This window comes from Haliotis rufescens, unplaced genomic scaffold (assembly GCF_023055435.1).
Source record: "Haliotis rufescens isolate VD_foot unplaced genomic scaffold, xgHalRufe1.0.p SCAF_79, whole genome shotgun sequence".
NCBI lineage: Eukaryota > Metazoa > Mollusca > Gastropoda > Lepetellida > Haliotidae > Haliotis > Haliotis rufescens.
Genome location: NW_025964371.1, coordinates 1,361,823 through 1,381,387, shown reverse-complemented (window position 1 = coordinate 1,381,387; position 19,565 = coordinate 1,361,823). Strand labels below are relative to the sequence as shown.

General features: G+C 40.6%; 1 protein-coding gene across 5 annotated transcripts in view; it reads right to left on the bottom strand.

Annotated features, from left to right (window-relative positions):
• Window positions 1-6,534: 6,534 nt before the first annotated feature.
• The window catches only part of LOC124121985 (RNA-binding motif protein, X chromosome-like), a 31,640-nt gene continuing 18,609 nt past the window's right edge, over window positions 6,535-19,565 (bottom strand). For 2 of the 5 annotated variants that reach the window (XM_046485123.2, XM_048388770.1), the window contains 5 exons: window positions 19,284-19,412; window positions 12,237-12,458; window positions 11,512-11,609; window positions 10,923-10,964; window positions 6,535-7,068 (listed from right to left, as the gene is read on the bottom strand). In XM_046485123.2, coding sequence (XP_046341079.2) covers window positions 6,842-7,068; window positions 10,923-10,964; window positions 11,512-11,609; window positions 12,237-12,458; window positions 19,284-19,412 — 718 coding nt within the window. In that variant the 3' untranslated portion in view covers window positions 6,535-6,841. The remainder of the gene's footprint in view (window positions 7,069-10,922; window positions 10,965-11,511; window positions 11,610-12,236; window positions 12,459-19,283; window positions 19,413-19,565) is intronic. The other 3 variants (XM_048388771.1, XM_048388772.1, XM_048388773.1) reach the window with 3 other exon arrangements.

Sequence of the window (19,565 nt, the reverse complement as noted above, 5' to 3'; positions counted from 1 at the left end):
GGGCTGTATATAACCAAGTGTGGACCAGATAATCGAGTGATTGATATCATGAACATCGATCCACGCAATTGGGACCGATGACATGCAGCAACCAAGTCAGCGAGTCTGACCACCCGATCCCGTGAGTCGCCTCTTACGACAAGCCTTTTACGGCAAGCATGGGTTGCTGAAGACCTATTCTACCCCGGATCTTCTGGAATGCAAGGATATGCATCAACCAAGTCAGCGAGCCCGACAGCCCGAACCTCGTATTTCGCCTCTTACGACAAGTATGGGCTGCTATTCTAACCCGGTTCTTATCTTCCCGTACGTAAGTTGGTGGGAGTTGTAGGTTAGTGGGGGGTTAGGTGAGGTGAAACGTCGCGTTCATGATTATTGCACTTACATAGCGACGTGAATGCACGTGCGCATGTGTGTGGCTGCTTGTACAGGTCCGGACTGATGCCGATTTTATAGTGCTAGCCCACTGAGATACCATGCCGCAGTTTAATATGAATACCCACAGTATACCGATCAGTCCTTGGAGCCTCTTAAAGCCGAGCGCCAGGCAGGGTAACAACAAGTACCATTTTGAACGCCTTTTGGTATGACACGTCCGGGGATCGAAACCACGACCTTTCCACACTCCGGGCAGACGCACAATCCACTAGACCATCACGGAGATCTGGGGGTTTAGATCTGTGAGTGGAGAGGATCTGGGACGTAGTAAGTTAGCTGGGGTTTAAATCTGTTAGTAGAGAGGATACGGGATGTAGTAGGTTAGTGGGGGTGTAGATCTAGGAGTGGAGATGATATAGTATGCAATAGGATAGTCTGGGTTTAGATCTGTCAGAATGGATACGGTATGTCGTAGGTTTGTAGGGAGTAGATCTGTTAGTAGAGAGGATACGGGATTTAGGAGGTTTGTAGGGAGTAGATCTGTGAGTGGAGAGGATATGGGATGTAATAGGATAGTCTGGGTTTAGATCTGTCAGAAAGGATACGGTATGTCGTAGGTTTGTAGAGAGTAGATCTGTTAGTAGAGAGGATACGGGATTTAGTAGGTTAGTGGGGGCGTAGATCTAGGAGTGGAGAGGATATAATAGGATAGTCTGGGTTTAGATCTGTTAGAAAGGAGAAAGGATGTCGTAGGTTTGTAGGAAGTAGATCTGTGAGTGGAGAGGATATGGGATTCAAAAGGATAGTCTGGGTTTAGATCTGTTAGAAAGGATACGGAATGTCGTATGTTTGTAGGGAGTAGATCTGCTAGTGGAGAGGATATGGGATGTAGGAGGTTAGTGGGTGTTTGAACCTGTGATTGAAGAGGATGCAGGATGAAGCTGTTTTTTGTTGTTGTTTCACACCGCAATATTCTAGCTATATGACGGCGGTCTGAAAATAATGAAATCGGGACCAGACAATCCAGACATTGACAGCATGAGCATCGATCCACGCAATTGTGATACGATGAGCCTGACCACCCGAACCCGATAGTTGCCAAGTTACGACAAGCATAGTCGCTTACGGCAAGTATGGGTTGCTGAAAACCTGTTCTACCCTGGATCTTCGAAGTAGGTTAGCAGGGGTTAAGATATGTGAATAGAGGGTGCGATGTAGGTTAGTGGAGGTTTAGATCCCCGAGTTGCGAGGATATGGGATGTAGGTTAGTGGAGGTCTAGATCCGTGAGTTGAGAGGATATGGGATGTAGGTTAGTGGAGGTTTAGATCCGTGAGTTGAGAGGATATGGGATGTAGGTTAGAGGAGGTCTAGATCCCCGAGTTGCGAGGATATGGGATGTAGGTTAGTGGAGGTCTAGATCCGTGAGTTGAGAGGATATGGGATGTAGTGAATGTAAGTTAATCTGGGTTTAGACCTGCAAGTGGAGAGGATATGGGATGTAGTAGGTTGGTGGGGGGTTAGACCTGCCAGAAGAGAGGATATGGGATGTTGGAATTTAGTGACTTAAGTTGAGTAGGGGTTCTGGGAGTCCATCTGCTTCAGCTGTTCCTCCTCCTGTGTCAGCCGTTGAGGTGTCAGTGGGTGGCTCACAGGATGAGGATGGTCTTGTAAAAGAACATCCGTCTGTGGTTTTGTTGTATTTTGTTGTGTTGGAGTGAGTGAGTTGTGTTTAACACCGCTTTTAACAGTATTCCAGTTATATGTCAGCTTAATGTGGGAGGAAAGCCCGAAGTGATGCAGGTCTCAGACATTTACCACTTTGTCAAAACCAATGAGCACAGGTTTGGTGCTGACAAACCTAGAAACATAATCGGGGCAAATCGGGATTCGAACCCACAATCATAGGTTTCTGGCCCGCTCAAGGGACGCAACTTTGCACAGCGAATCGCGGGCATTAGTCGACTTGGCCACGCATGCCTCTTGTGTTGGAAGAGGATTGAAATAAATCCATGTCTAGCTTTGTTCTAAACATATTCAAGCAAGATATATATTTTGTGATTGTCTTTCATGGGTCCACATGCCTCACTTCAAAGGTGTATAGAGCCTCAATTTGTAGCATGACTGGCACAGTACGTTTTCTTCAATGCCTTCCTCACCTGACCTGTTGTCACTGCTTCCACTGATAGCTCTTTCCAAACCAGTCTTTGTTTCCATGTTTCAAAGTTGACGCACAGCTATAAACAGCATTACTGTTTGTAACAAGGAGGTTCACAAGAATAGTTATGTCTTCGGTGGACAACCTGGCTATAATGTGGTTGTTCCTGGGGGTTTGAAAAATACTCGTTGTGGAATGGGTCACAGGCTCGATAGATGATATTTGCCATCATATATCAACCATCACATTCAAGAGCTTTATCTTTGTAAGGGTAAGTGCTGACCGTGTTTCGGATACTTTCAGCGGTCATTGGTGTCATTGATGGCCTTATCTGTCTCACAAGCACCTGGTGTCTGCACACAAAAGGTGAACAGCATTTATGTGGATTCCTAGTCCTTGTAAATTAAATTAGCAACAATACTTGCTCAGGCTGGTAAATACTTACGACCGCTCTTAGAAGGTATGAGTAGTTTTTTCAATGTCATGTCAGTTTTACATAATCATTGCTTAACAAATGGAGATGATAAATGAAAGGAAATTTGTTTCACAGTAATCCATGGACTGTTGTTTCCCATGAAACAAATCCTTCAATAACTGTGAAGAGATGACACATACATTTGGCTGCACATGACAATGCAACTCCTTAGCATCATCATCATGAAGTATGTTATTCCAGGTGCATCGTCTACACCCTGTGACGGCAGATTTACACACATGGTTCAACATCCTGACAGAGAATTTCAAGAACAGGGTTCAATAGGAGGGTATGAACATGATAATGAGTCGCTTTATCTAATTTGACTTGATCTTGTTATTGTATCTTGATGTGTGGCAATTTCATCCAACTAAAAATCATGCAAGATGCATCTCCTGGAAAGTTTTGTTGATTGTCGTTGATCCGTGTTCGTGTCCGTGGTACAATAAATACAACGTGCAGGTGTAATTAACACATTTCATTTTCTCTATCACAGTAGGGTGCATTATTCTGGGAGTGAACTATAACCCATTATAATGGTCTTTTGGAAAAGAAGTTTCTGGATATGCATACCTTGTCAACAGAATACTGTTGGTTCATAAAATGTTAATATATTTGCAAGTGCGTTTTGGACATATACTCGCAAAGCTGTAACACATTTCAATAGAAACCTTCACAGGGATCGACCCGGCCACTGGTCTGTTAGTCCGAGACAAGTAAAGATCTAAATGGACTGGTTGTTTATCCTCACATCTTGTTATTTTACATAAACCATTAGTCCGAAATGTTTTGGACTAGTTGAGTATGACAAATGACATCTTCCCATGCCTTCAAGTCGCTTACTTTTTCATGTGCTACTTAATGATTAAGGTAGTTAGATGTCATTCTTCTTCACCTTGCACTAAACATCCGTTCAGTGCATCCATCCCTCGTTTATGTCCCATCTTTTACTGAAAACCTTTGGAGGCTTCTTTTGGTTATTTGCAGACAATGTAGAGAAAAGCATCTGCACATATGGACGTATGTAACATGAAAAAATGTCACCAGCTGCCAGAGGACTAAGCCTCGTCTCCACTAATATTGTGAACTTTCACGTTTCAGACCATTGCATTTTTCACAGTTTCCTGACTCTAGATCAAACAAGAATGTAATATTCATCTATAAAACATCAATTATCTTTGTGCATGTGTATTGACATCCTGAACTTGCAGGATGATTAGTCACCAGAGCCTGCCACTTTGGTGAAGTTTGCAGCCTCTGGAATCATTGTCAGTTCTCCTCAACCTCTCCAGGTTGCTCATGCAGATGGCACTGTTTTCTTTAACACATGATTCCTTTTAGGTTCTGATTTCAAGGGTACTGCGTGGTGTTCTATGCTAAATACTATGAAGCCAGCTAGCATAAATAGAAATGTTAATGTGTACATAAAGAAAGACGATGCCATTGCTCACTGTAGCAGATTGTTTTCCATATCCAGGGCACTGAAGCTTGATTGGTTCTTTTAACGGACATCCCAGTGCTCTTTCCAAGACTTCAGTGGGCCACACATAAAACGTATCTTCCAAAACAGTCGTTAATATATAGATATAAAGAAAATGTGTTTGACTGACCTTAAGGTATTAACCACAGACATTTTGGAAGCAGTAACAGGTCCAAATCCATTGCTTGCTCATAGATTTTATGGTTGTTATTAATTATTGATCATTACTAGTTCATGTCTAGTCATATATTCAAGAACTAAATGGATCATGTACATAGATGCTTCCGGTTACTAAATCATCAGTACCAGGTGATACTGATCAAGTTCATGTATTCAGTTTCAGGAGCACCACCTTTTGATATTGCATGTGTGCAGTTGCTGTCTCGTTGAAAAGACAGGTGTGGTCTCTCATGATGCTTTTCTTGAGATCTGAGAACTGAACCACCATGCATTTTCATAATGATTCCTGCATGGTAGGAGATCATGTCATATCTCTTGAATGCATATTTCCTCAAGGTTTAATTTGGATAGTCTTCACAGCTGGGTGAGGTTGGTCGTCAAAGAGATGTTTTGGCATACTTCATGTGAGCAGATACATACATGGAAGCATGAATATCTCTTTGGCATTGACGTAACTTTTGTCTTATAAGGCACACATCACATTCTTGCTTTGGTGATCTTCTGGTTGATGTTTTAAGTTATATATTTGCCAAGTATTCAACTGAAATACCACGTACTGAATTGTCATATTCCTCAGTGACCAGAGAACATAAAAGAAAAGGTACTGAAGCAAGCGGGGATATTTCAAGCAGGGTTGATATTCATAGAAATTCCAAGACATGTCAGGTGATACAGCTGGAAAAATGTTACACTTGAGCCTAAGTCATTTCTATGCTGGTAGGTAATTGAATTTTGGTCTCTAGTATTAAGCATACAGCAATTTTCCAAATCATCAGGCTATTTTCTACGACCAACAGTTTTGGAACTCCACACAGACTAGGGGTGCTAAGGCAAGGGCAGGAGATGATCACCCTTTCCATAAACACCAGGTCACATTATCCTAAGTATGATTTGCAAGTGAAATATGTTGCATATTATCTTTCCAATACATTTTGGAAAAGGTTGGAAGAGAGTTCACTGTGTATCGTGAGACAAAAGTGTTGTCATAGACAAGGACGTCAAAGTATAGAACTTAAGATGTGTTTCAGACAGTTCACCTCCAGTTCATTCATTTTGTCATCAGATGTGTAAAGCACCATTCCCAGAGATGCCTTGCAGTAACATTTCCGTTGCGATCCCTGCTTATGACAACTCACCATGAGCTTCATGTGGTTGATACCCTTCTTTCTACACCAAGTGTGGTATACACACACAGCATCTGCCTGGATCTTCTCATCATCATATAATACAGATTTTACCTTAGTTTTGAATTATTGAACACATTCAAATTTGAAAAGTAAATATTTTATATTCAATACAAAGGTAAGAGTTGTTGTGTATGCAGTAATATATCTGAAGTTTCAATCTGTGCTCAACAGTTTTTGGTTTGGAGCTGTTGGGTAAATATCTATGGCAGTGCATTTCTGTTAGAATTCTTCATAAATACAGATGCACAGTTGAAGAACCTGTACCAAATAATATGTCATTAGTCTTCAATGGTTGTTTCAAGAAGGTGTTGATGATCCATCGTTGCATTCTGATCTCTTGTCCATATCAGTGGGATCATTTCTAAGAATTTTCAAAACTGCTTACTCTTGCATGTTATCAATTCTGTGAAAGGAATTATTTCAGGCATGCTAGTTCTTGTTCTAGATGTCAGGAGAGTATATGCTCAGTTGCTATCCATACTGAGAATTGACCTATGCAGTACAACTTCCATGCAAAGTTTCCTTTCCCTCAATGTCGTTGTGCAATGCATGGTTTCACAGACTCACTTCGTGTCAATTTTGTGGGGAAACTTTGATAACTATGCAAGAGTAGAGCATGTTTGTGAATTCTTAGCTTCGTTCTCCTCTTCTCCAGCGCAATGTGGACATACAGGTACGTTGACATGAAACGGTGTTTATTTCCTATTTGACATATAAGCAAGAATACACATAAACGCACTTGGCCTTTGAAATGTAAGATACCATCAAATGTCCATGATTTGTAGCATAAAACTAATAACATTAAAAGAAATTGATTCCAGTCATGTTTTGAGTTACACATTGAAACATTTGTTGAGATAAAACGAGCAATATTGTCAGGATGGCTGGTATGGTGAGGGGATGAAATTTGACAACATAAAATAGTCACTGCTATTTCGTGGAGGAAGTCATTCTAATCTGAAAGTACATCAGACACGTACAATGTTTAGCGCCTGAATGATGATGGTGCTCCTCCGTGCTTCATTGGGGGTCCGTCAACGCGGGATCGTTTTGGTGGGGGGGCCCCACGTGACAGGGTAGGCCCTGGACGTCGGCTTCCCAAAACTGCACCTCCACCTCCCCCTCCTCCTCGACTGTCTCTGCGATCACTACTGCCACCACCTCCACGGGAGCTGAATGATGGTCCTGACCTAGATGGTGGTCCTCGAGAACCTAGTGGATTGGTACAAAGTACATTTTGAGAATATTTTAGGAGCAACCCACGTTTTTGTTCACATTGTTGACATTTCATTCACTTACCAACTGTTGTATTGAATTCCACTGAAGTTTGTGAACCAGCACTGTTGGCACAAACCATCTTATGAACAAATGTTTTCTTTAAACATTGTAAGGTGTAACTGAATGTTCACATTTTCCAGTAATTCTGAGGATGAGACTTTCAAGCGCTTGCTCAGATTTGTATTGGACAGATACTTGGGTTCTTGATCCATAGAGGGTACCCACTAAACCATTATGCTGTTTATTGAGGCACGAAATCATGTTTGTTTCCATAATATTCATCAATGAGTTCCATATTTTCAATATTAGCACCCAAGCACCATTTCAAGAAAGAAGAATCCTGAGATTCCTGATTTGAAGCTATGTAGATTGTTGCAAGGATTTCCCATTTCAAACATTTGAAAATATTCTGAACCATGAGGGAGGTCACTGAGAAATGCAATACCTTGTTTATTTAACAATTCCATATGATACTGCTGAATCTGTTAAACCTTTAAACTATTCAAAAAGTGGAAAAATTAATCTTTGTTGGTTGATATCTCTAAAGGGTCCTGAACCAATTTCAAGACTCCACTCGGTGAAACTTAACATCTCTGGACAATTAAGGAAATGTTTATCTACTAGCTTGATATAGAATTACATAATAAAATGTGAGCCAGCAGAAAAGGTTTGGATAACTTGAATCATTCATGCTGAGGTTGCCAATTGACCTGAGCCTTGTTCCCCATTAAGTCTACATGGTAATATGTAATATCTCACTTCCCCTTCACTCACATTTCAATAAGCTCCATACTTTCAGGGAACAATCAGTGATATATATTTTAATGGATCATGCAATCTTACATAGCATCTCTCTGAATTCACAAACGTATCATCTGGTAGATTATTTAGTACAATTGATCAAAGATGATGCACTCTAAAATCCTCTTCATTTTCAAACAGTTGTTGTCATACTTCCTTTTAAAGATGCAATGTTTTTCATGTGTACTTCAGAGCATATGTAAAACAATTCAAACTGACTATATCACAGTTACTGATCATTTCTGGTCCACTTGACAAAAACAAGGCAATTGTCTGTCTTTAGTTGCCAAAAGGCATGAGGTGCAATAGGCTTGAGGGAGTTATCTTTATGTTGCTGTAGTTTCTGGCATGTCAACAACTTCATTCTCAACCGGGTTCTCACAAGGCAATATGGAAAGTAAATGCACTTGCTGCTGAGCTACCATATCCCTTTAGCTTTGAGGTGTTGAATGCTGGAATGCTGAACTTAGTGGAGGGGAGATAATTCATGCATTATTGTGGGTAGTTTTACCCTTCAAGTATGTACAGCCAAAAGCGTTCCCCACTTCATTTTTTTCGATATGACAATGTGACTTGTAGACAGCAAATGTGAACAATCACCAAGCATGCTATGTTTGAAAGTGATATGATGAGAGTGAAGTGATTAGGTAGTTTATTCTGCAGTTGCACTTCCAAGGGATGTTTCCTTTCAACTGTTTCCTTAATGAGTGCGGAGCTTGATCTGTGGTTCCATCTACTGATGCCTCATGAGTTCATGCAGGGTGTCAATGGGTCATGTCAGTCCACTTGCTGGTCTTGAAAACAACTTTCCAAATCAAAGTTACTCCAGCTAGAACAATTTCCTTGATAGATAGAAGTTTGTACATTTCTTGAGTACCTACATGATAAATACTACCAGGTCATAATATGATCACTACGTCATGACCACCTGGTGTCAGTGCTGTTATTTGTGAAAATAGGTCCTTGAATGCTGGTTCAATTCCGTTTGGAATTTTTCCTGTGGAGGGTATCGCTATCCCTAAGGCTTTGCGTTCTTAAAAATGCACACCTGGTATTTCTTCACTTCAAGGATTTCTTCTGATTAGTTTCTTCAGATATACTTATGTAGTGATGAATTTAAGTGATTTTAAGGAGATTTTACACAAACTGATTGTATGAAGTACAAACAGTGTCAGTCTCCTTATCAGTGTTGTTGAAGGGTACTTTCATTGGAGTGGTTGACAGGTATGGTCAGGGTGGTCGACAGGTACAACCATTAGAGCTGACAGTTTTGCCAGAAAGATGACTTCACAGAAGGGTTCAAGTGGCATGGTTTGCAATCACATAGAAACATCTGTCTTCGTTCTCCAATGATGACCGTTGACTAGCACCTAATAAGTATTCAGACAACTGTATTTGCAATGACCCTCGTTCATTTCCTAGAAGAGGTGTGTGGTAGAGACTTGTTTTTTCCAAGGCTTTGTCTGACAACTCAGATGACCAATTAATGATATGTCCTTGAATGAAGATGGCATGTTTGTTGGGCTGGTGAGTGAAGAGCAGCTGGAGGAATTGGTGGAATCTACTGGTTGGCACAGGTGGAAGTTGGTATTGAACCTGCCTATCAATCTATAGTATCCCCAGTGGTGTTCTCTAATGTCCTCTCAACAAAACCAGTATTTGCGACAAATTACAGGAAAGTGTGTTGGATTTGTAATAATATGACTAACAATATCCACAAACCCTGAATGGCAGTGCTGTTTGATTGAAGCCTTAAATCCTCAGATTTTCTTCTGACAAAATGTAGTTATCGTGTGTCTTGATGATGCTTATGCGTGTGGTCAAGGGGAGATAATCAGAATCTAAACCATTCTTGCTGAAGAAATTCTTGGAGAAATATTTCTTTGCGAAGATACTTGTTCCATTTGAGGCTTGTTTGCCAGGCATTTCATTGTGTTCCTCTAACTGTGAATGTGAGGGAGCAGATGTGTGTGATGATGCTGCTTCATGATATAAGATGACTGTCAACAGCATCTGATACTTTTCCTTCTGGGTCAAGGATGCAGAGAGAACTCCTCTTTACATTTCTATGTTTGATGTGTATTCCTCTGTACGCTTATGTTCCAGAACTCTAAGGATGCAAATATCTTTTAAACATGTCTAAAATGTATTCCTCTTCACAAATCTCCTATTTCAACATCTGTTGTGTATTCCTCTTCACATATAGGAGAGAATTCCTCTTCACAACTATGATATGTCCATATCTGTTGTGTATTCCTCTTCACAAATATCATATTTCAACATCTGTTGTGTATTCCTCTTCACATATTGGCGGGTATTCCTCTTCACATATTGTAGTGTATTCTCTTCACAAATATCATATTTCAACATCTGTTGTGTATTCCTCTTCACATATTGGCGGGTATTCCTCTTCGCATATTGGCGAGTATTCCTCTTCACATATTGGCGAGTATTCCTCTTCACATATTGGCAAGTATTCCTCTTCACATATTGGCAAGTATTCCTCTTCACATATTGGCGAGTATTCCTTTTCACATATTGGCGAGTATTCCTTTTCACATATTGGCGAGTATTCCTCTTTACATATTGGTGAGTATTCCTCTTCACATATTGGCAAGTATTCCTCTTCACATATTGGCGAGTATTCCTCTTCACATATTGGTGAGTATTCCTCTTCACATATTAGCGAGTATTCCTCTTCACAAATATCATATCTCCATCTGTTCGTAGGGTATTTCTCTTCACAAATCTCATTCCCATATCTGTTGTGTATTCCTCTTCACAAAACATACTTCTAATGTGTGTTGAAGAGAACCTTGTGGGTTGTTTAAAATTCAGGTTAATGCCAACATGAATGAGAAAAGAACCATACACAATGTCACCTGCCCCATGAGATGGAGAAGTGACTCACCATCACATGACACTGACAAGTGCGTCATGCGTGACACCGACACCCCCACTCTAGGTGATAGAAAAGACCAACTCACCTCCTGCCGGGCTGCTATAGCTGCTCCTACTTGGCGGCAAGTCTGGAACGAACAGAACACATTTTGTCACAGTACAGAGAACACTACAGAACCATCTGCAGGAATGCCTCAATGAATTAATGTTCACTTGGAACAGTATTCTAGTTATATCATGGTGTGTCGGCTTGATGGGATGGAAGTTCAAGCTGAAGGCCTCAGACGTTTACCACTTTGGTGAAACCCACGAGCACAAACTGAAAAACCTAGAAACATAATCAGGGAGAACTGGGATTCGACCTCACGATCATAAGTTTGAATTGTGAACTCGGGAGCTTTAAGACAACTGGGCCAACTGGGCCCCCATAAAAATGCCTGAAACATATATTCTTGAAGGGATGGAAAAGAAATGAAATCTCAACAGCGAATTGCGGCTCCTTAGCCGACTGGGCTATCTATGCCCGCTCTGGCACAGAAGAGTATTCATCATTAGTTATTCTTAATTTGACTTTAATGTTAAACTTGATATCTATTAATTAAGACATCACAACCACATAACCATTTTCTTCCAACTGTTGATATGTATGTAATGGAGTATAGGCTGAAAACTAACCATCCAGGCTATCGTAGCTGCGGAGTGGTGGGCCTCTACTCTGTGTTGGTCTGTCAAGGTCCCGGGACGAGTAACGGCTGCTACTGCCGCCGATGTCACTGAAACAAAACAATGGATCTTGACAGAGCTCTTGATAGATAGAGACAGTGCTTGATACCTTACAAAACCAACAATTAGCCATGAATAAACTAAATAAACAAACACAATCAGATGATGGTGATTCATAAACACATGCTTGGAATCTGCTTTTACCAGAGATTTCATTTGATTATGGAAAGGGATTTGTTGAGTTTTTTTAATCATAAAATAATCACCTGAAGTTGGAAATGTTTGATTGCAATTTTAAATTTTTTTAGTGACATATCCTGCAGACTTAGGGCAAAATATCGGCCTCTATTCCCTTCTAAAAAAATCCCTTTCAACAACCTGATTAAAATGTGTATCCTGCATACCCTCAGCGAGTGAGTGAGTGAGTAAGTATGGTTTTACACTGCTTTAAGCAATATTCCAGCAATATCACGGCAGGGGACACCAGAAATGGGCTTCACACATTGTACCCATGTCGGGAATCAAACCTGGGTCTTCGGCATGACGAGCGAACGCTTTAACCACAAGGCTACCCGACCGCCCACCCTCAGCAAGACAAGCATGGGCACTAGGACTCCAGATCACCATCCAGACTCCCTACAGGCGGTAAAACATCACGACAATTGAGATAAACTTACTGGCTGTCGAATCGAGAACTGTAATCCCTGCTTGGTGGGTCTCTGCTGGACTGGTACTCCCGACTAGATGAGCCATAGTCTCGTGATGAGCCGTAATCACGCCCAGTGTCCCTGGAACTGATGTAATCGCCACTGCTGCGTGGAGACAAGTAATCCCGGCCACCACTGCTGCGGCTGAAAGTATCACGGCGGTCATCTCGACTACTCATGGAATACGAATCTCTGAAACAGTCAGGGTGGGAATGTCTATGCTTAATCAACATCCCATCTATATACCATCAGGGAGACAAACAGAGCATGTGAAAAACCGTAGGCTTGAATGAGTGAGTGAGTGAGTTTTTAACAGTATTCCAGTTATATCACGGTGTGTCAGCTTAATGTGGGAGGAAAGCCTGAAGTGATGCGAGTCTCAGACATTTACCACTTCGGTGAAACCCACGAGTACGGGTATGGTGCTGACAAACCTAGAAACATAATCGGGGCGAACCGGGATTCGAACCCACAATCATAGGTTTCTGGCGTGCCCAAGGGACGCAACTCTGCACAGCGAATCGCGGCACCTTAGACGACTGGGCCACCCGTGCCCCCTCAATAGGCTTGAAAAGCACACACAACACGTTGCTTATTGTTATGGCTAGTTCAGTCTGAAACAAGATATACATATCTTTTTAAGCCTGTAAAAACCTACCTCTATTTCGGCTCAAACAAGGTATTGCTACAGTGATCCCTCGCTACAACGCTACCTTAGGGGTACAAATAATTGATGAGCTTCATAGATGATCAGCGGTTGAACGAAGATCGAGTCGTAGGTGGTAGATGACCAGTACAACAGAATACATGTTTTGCCTACCTAACACGATCTACGTTGCACATTTCAGACTTTAAAAAAGATTAGAATAGAAGTGTTTACGATACATAGTGTAAAAAAGATTATTAATATGTGCTTTCAAAAAACACATCGTATCCCTTTAGCGAATTCAGCTGAATAAATAGGAATGACAAACTTGGTCAATAAAAGTATTAAATCTGATATAAAACATCACTAGACATGATTTACCATTTAAAATGTATTTCCTGCTCTCCAAGGCATTGTTTTATATTAGATTAAGATTACTGTGTGTATTTTATCGTAATAGTAATCCTCCCAATCTACCAGTGATTCACTTAAAAAGTACCCAATGATACAACTTCAAAGAATTTTGATGTAATGGTCGGAAGAAATTGTATCTTTAATTATTATTTTATCAAGAGTACTATATTCCAATATCGTGTTATTTTAGTTGGAGCTTCCCCTACATATCTACTTAGAATTATAAGAATCATAAGCGTAGCACTTTGGTACAAGTGGTATGCAGGATATTTTTTTACGTATGGAACAATTTGACCAGTCACCATAGGGACTTCCCGCGCTACATGTATTTCGATTGCGAAAACGTCATGTTGACATTTAATAGTCAAACTGCCTCAAATATGACTTTTAGCGGGTCACGGATCGGCATGTATGATATGTGTATCCTTTCTTTTGCAACTAAAGTTCGTTTCAAGGCGTCAATAGCGGTAAACTGACCGTGGTTGCTGTAAATAACGATGAGTTGTGCGATCTACCGATCACTGCGCATACGATTTCGCCGAAAAATTATTGTAAACATTATTATTATTATTGAATGAAATTTTGAATATAACTAATAAAATATATTGCAAACATTGGTCCAGATAAACAATGAACAATTTGTTTATAACTAGATATTATAAGAATAGGATTAAATTGCGTACTTCAGTTCGGATTTGTTGACTGGTATTTCCGGTGTTGTGTTATCACAGTGATCACGTTGATCAGCTGATAATGGGGGAAAACATCGTGTCATTGGAAAACTTGAGTTTCTTAGTAAATTTTGGGAGCCTTACTTTACCGTGTGCTATAACCGAGTTAGCGCTATATTGAAGAGCACAATAGCAAGGGAACACTGTACTATCGTGAGTTATTCAATAATCCCTAGCCCTACTGAGTGAGTGAGTTGGGTTTAACGCCGCTTTTAACAGTATTCCAGTTATATCGCGCAATGTCAGCTTAATGTGGGAGGAAAGCCCGAAGTGATGCAGGTTTCAGACGTTTACCACTTGGGTGAAACCCACGAGCACGGGTATGGTGCTGACAAACCTAGAAACATAATCGGGGCGAACCGGGATTCGAACCCACAATCATAGGTTTCTGGCGTGCATGCGAATCTGCACAGTGAATCGTGACGCCTTAGACGAATGGGCCACCCGTGCCCCCACTAGCCGTACTGGGTATGTGAACAAGATCCATCTGTCGTGTCAGTCATACCTGTGACTTGGGAGGTTTCTTGGGTGAAGTTTCCAAACATTTGAAACATCTTAAAGAATGTTACATGCGTATACAACTAAGTTATGTCTTTGGGGTGAGTGAGTTTGGTTAAAGCCGCTTTTAACAGTATTCCAGTTAAAGAACAGCATATCAGCTTAAATTTGAAGCAACTGAGACATTTACCACTTTGCTGAAACCCACGAGCACAGGATTCCAACGCAGTCATTGGTTCCTGGTGTGCCAAAGGGACGCAACGCTGCACAGCAAATTGCGCTCCTTAACCACCCATGTGCCTGTTATGCCTTTGGATTATATACTGATCACAAAAGGTAAGCGCAAGAAATTCCAAATTTATATATTTCTGTTTCATGATGAATTCCATATATAGAATTGGCTTATATTTGAACATACAGGCTTACAGTAAAGAGTATAAGAAAGTTGAAAGTCTTGCATGTAAGAGCTGGCACTATTACTGCCATCTGATTCAACTTTCATACAGCATCATACACAGATTACAAGTTGAGCTAGTAAACTCAAGACTTGTTGTAGATGCTTGTTCGTTGTTAACACTGCACAATATTCAGGCAATGTGAAGACAGTCTGTAAGTAATTGAGTCTGGACCAGACAATTCAGTGATTGACATGAGCATCAATCTACACAATTGGGATACGATGACACAAGCACAAACATAATTATGTTGCTGGGTGTATGACTCTCCAATAGACAAGCATGAACATGTTGCTGGGTTTAAGAAACTCCAATACACTAGCATGAACATGTTGCTGGGTGTATGACTCTCCAATACACTAGCATGAACATGTTGCTGGGTGGGTGTATGAAACTCCAATACACAAGCATGAACATGTTGCTGGGTGTATGAAACTCTGATACACTAGCATGAACATGATGCTGGGTGTATGAAACTCCAATACACTAGCATGAACATAATTATGTTGCTGGGTGTATGAAACGCCAATACACTAGTATGAACATAATTATGTTGCTGGGTGTATGAAACTCCAATACACTAGCATGAACATGTTGCTGGGTGTATGAAACTCCAATACACTAGCACAAACATAATTATGTTGCTGGGTGTATGAAACTCCAATACACTAGCATGAACATGTTGCTGGGTGTATGAAACTCCAATACACTAGCACAAACATAATTATGTTGCTTGGTGTATGAAACTCCAATACACTAGCATGAACATAATTATGTTGCTGGGTGTATTACTCTCCAATACACTAGCATGAACATGTTGCTGGGTGTATGAAACTCCAATACACTAGCATGAACATGTTGCTGGGTTTAAGAAACTCCAATACACTAGCATGAACATGTTGCTGGGTGTATGAAACTCCAATACACTAGCATGAACATGTTGCTGGGTTTAAGAAACTCCAATACACTAGCATGAACCTGTTGCTGGGTGTATGAAACGCCAATACACTAGCATGAACATGTTGCTTGGTGTAGGAAACTCCAATACACTAGCATGAACATGTTGCTTGGTGTAGGAAACTCCAATACACTAGCATGAACATGTTGCTTGGTGTATGAAACTCCAATACACTAGCATGAACATGTTGCTGGGTTTAAGAAACTCCAATACACTAGCATGAACATGTTTCTGGGTGTAGGAAACGCCAATACACTAGCATGAACATGTTGCTGGGTGTATGACTCTCCAATACACTAGCATGAACATGTTGCTGGGTTTAAGAAACTCCAATACACTAGCATGAACATGTTGCTGGGTGTATGAAACTCCAATACACTAGCATGAACATGTTGCTTGGTGTATGACACTCCAATACACTAGCATGAACATAATTATGTTGCTGGGTGTATGACTCTCCAATAGACTAGCATGAACATAATTATGTTGCTGGGTGTAAGACTCTCCAATAGACTAGCATGAACATAATTATGTTGCTGGGTGTATGACTCTCCAATAGACAAGCATGAACATAATTATGTTGCTGGGTGTATGACTCTCCAATAGACCAGCATGATTGGTTGGTTGTTTTACACCGCACTCAGCAATATTCAAGCTATATGACGGCAGTCTGTAAATAATAGAATCTGGACCAGGCAATGCAGTGATTGATATCATGGAGCATCAATCCAAGCAAATGGGATCGATGACATGCATCATCCAAGTCAGTAAGCCTGACCACCCGATCCCATTAGTCGCCTTTTACGACAAGCATTGTCACCATATACGGCAAGCATGGGTCGCTGCAGACCTATTCTACGCCGTATCTTCACGGGTAGACAAGCATGAACATAATTATATTGCTGGTTGTATGAAACTCAGATAGACTAGCATTAACACACATGTTGCAGTGTATGATACGAAGCCTGGATGTTCCTGTTTTCCTGGTTGATCCTCTGGGGCATGTTCCTTATGCACTGATCTTGACACCAGTATCTGTTCTCCACATCTCATAATACCACAACAAACATGTAACCTTTTGAAGGTCATCACTAGTGACAGACACCATGGCGAAAAAGCATCTCTATATGTTACAGAGCAATGGGAGGACTCTCACATACTCTCACATTTAGGACATCCATCTAAGTTATTCTAGCACACTGAATGTAAGTCAAGGCGAGGATGATGAGTGGGAGACGGTGTTGAGCGTGCGAGACTATGTGGAGTGTGGGAGATGATGGGAAGTGAATGATTCACAATATATCAAGATGCAGTTCATGCTTTAGTTTGGTTGCTTGTTTGTTTAACGCCACACTCAGCAATATTCTAACAATGGTCTGTAAATAACCGAGTCTGGACCAGACAATCCAGTGATTGACATCATGAGCATCGATCCATTGGGATACAATGACATGCATCAACCAAGTCACCGAGTCGCCTTTTCACCCAATCCCGTAAGTCACCTCCTACAAGTGTAGTCGCCTTTCACGGCAAACATGGTTTGCTGAAGACCTCATGCTTTAGAACACCACCAGAGGTGATCATGACAATGCGTTCTGAAGCAAGCTTTACATGTGAGTGCTGTGAATGTTCAATATTATCCATAAATAACAATACATTTTGTTTTGCATGATGTTTGATACTGCAATCTGGGATATCCTAGCTGTATAATGGAGGCTTTAAATAACCAATCCTCTACCATAAAATCAAAATGACATCAATATTCATCAGAAGTCATCAGAGTACAGACACGATATCAACCAAGTCTCCAATTCTGACCACCAATACAAACAGCAAAGGTTGGGACCTATTTCAACCTGGAATCCCAACAGGGAGAACTCCCTTATCAAGTATATCAATACAATTACAATCAATTATTTCCATAAAAAATGTCAAACTACCACAAGCAAATGCCAATAAAACACTGCCTTGAAAGTTTAGGGTTACAATATCAGTTTCTAAATCACTAGCCGTGATGAAGATGTTTAAGAAGTCTTTGTTTCAGAACTTGATTCATATTTGTTTTCATAATATTCATAACATCTTAATAGTAGACCAATTAACATGGTTTAATTACACATTAGAATAAATAGGATCTTGGGTCCATGATCCAAGCCAGGAGCAAAATGCATTTTGTTTCGAGTGTGCCACAAGGCGCCTGTGTGGATGTTTAGGAGTGCCCTTTAGGATTTTCCGTATTCGACGTAATAAGAGCCCACGGTGATATTTGCTAATATATTGGCTAACGAACAATCCCAATTAGGACCCATTCCAATTGATCAATGTACACAAGACTTATTTATTCGCACATAATACACACTAGCGTGTAATATGCAGCCTTAATTATGGGCAATTAATTTCTGGGGAAAAAAATCTGTCGTATATAAACATTTCAGGCTGTCAGCATAAACCACGAAAAAAAAATTTAAACTCTGTTTTTTTTCAACAAAATGATATTCTAATAAGAGCCCCTTATTTCTAAATTTGAGAGGCCCCTGGGCGCTTATTATGTCGAATACGGTAGGTGTGCTAACCTGAATACTTTTCAATGAAAAAGGAAAGGGTAACTTGAATTTCAGTTCATTAACCATGTTAATAAATCCATCATTTGCCATGTCTTTGTCCAGTTTACTTGTGAATGTGTAACATTTATCACTGCCTTCATATAACATATTTTTAATATAATCAAAATGGAATCCTTTAAAGTGTGCCCTTAAGACACTGTGCCATTTCGAAAATTCAAGGAAATTCAAACCCTGTAAGCAATGGGCACAAAGAGCAAAATTTCACATGCTAAATATTAAATATAATCGAAATATCCTTGTTTTTTGTTAATTGCAGAATAACAAACCTAAATGTCTAGAATCTAAACAGCAACAATCAACATCAACCAGATGTCAGCAAGACACAAACAACACCAGTCACAACATTTATACCGGCTACTTTTACCTGCCTCAGCTACTAATCACTTGTAAGTGATGGACGCAAATCATTTTCAACTACAAGCATGGTCCAAGGGAGACAATTGGCCAAGTATTACACAACACTTCCGAGATTGTATTGCTAATGTCACCTTGATACAACAGTATCACAATGGCTTGCCTCTACTGGAGGCTATAACTTCCTCAATATTCATTGATCATTGTCTGGAAAATGTGGAATTAAACATTCAACAAGAACATACGTCAAATACTGCACTGGTGTGTGAACAGCAAGATCCATAGTCTCACACAATACAATGAACCCATGGCCCACGGTGTCACCATGGAAACCCACCTTTGCGGAGGCAGCCGTGATCTGATTGGTTCTCTGTCGGGAGTGAAATTGCGAGAATTGTAGTCCCTCTGTGGGGGGTAATCTCGCGAACTCTGATAATCTCGGCTACCCCGACCTGATGACATACGACTGCAATGAAAAAGCACATCCACATCATGCTGGGAGTGGCCGATCATCTTAAAAGTTTGCACTTATTTTCCATGTTAGGAGAATTCAATTTCCAGGAACAAGATAAAAGAGCCCCAACCATAGTGCCCTTAGTTATTTTTCTTCAACTTTTCC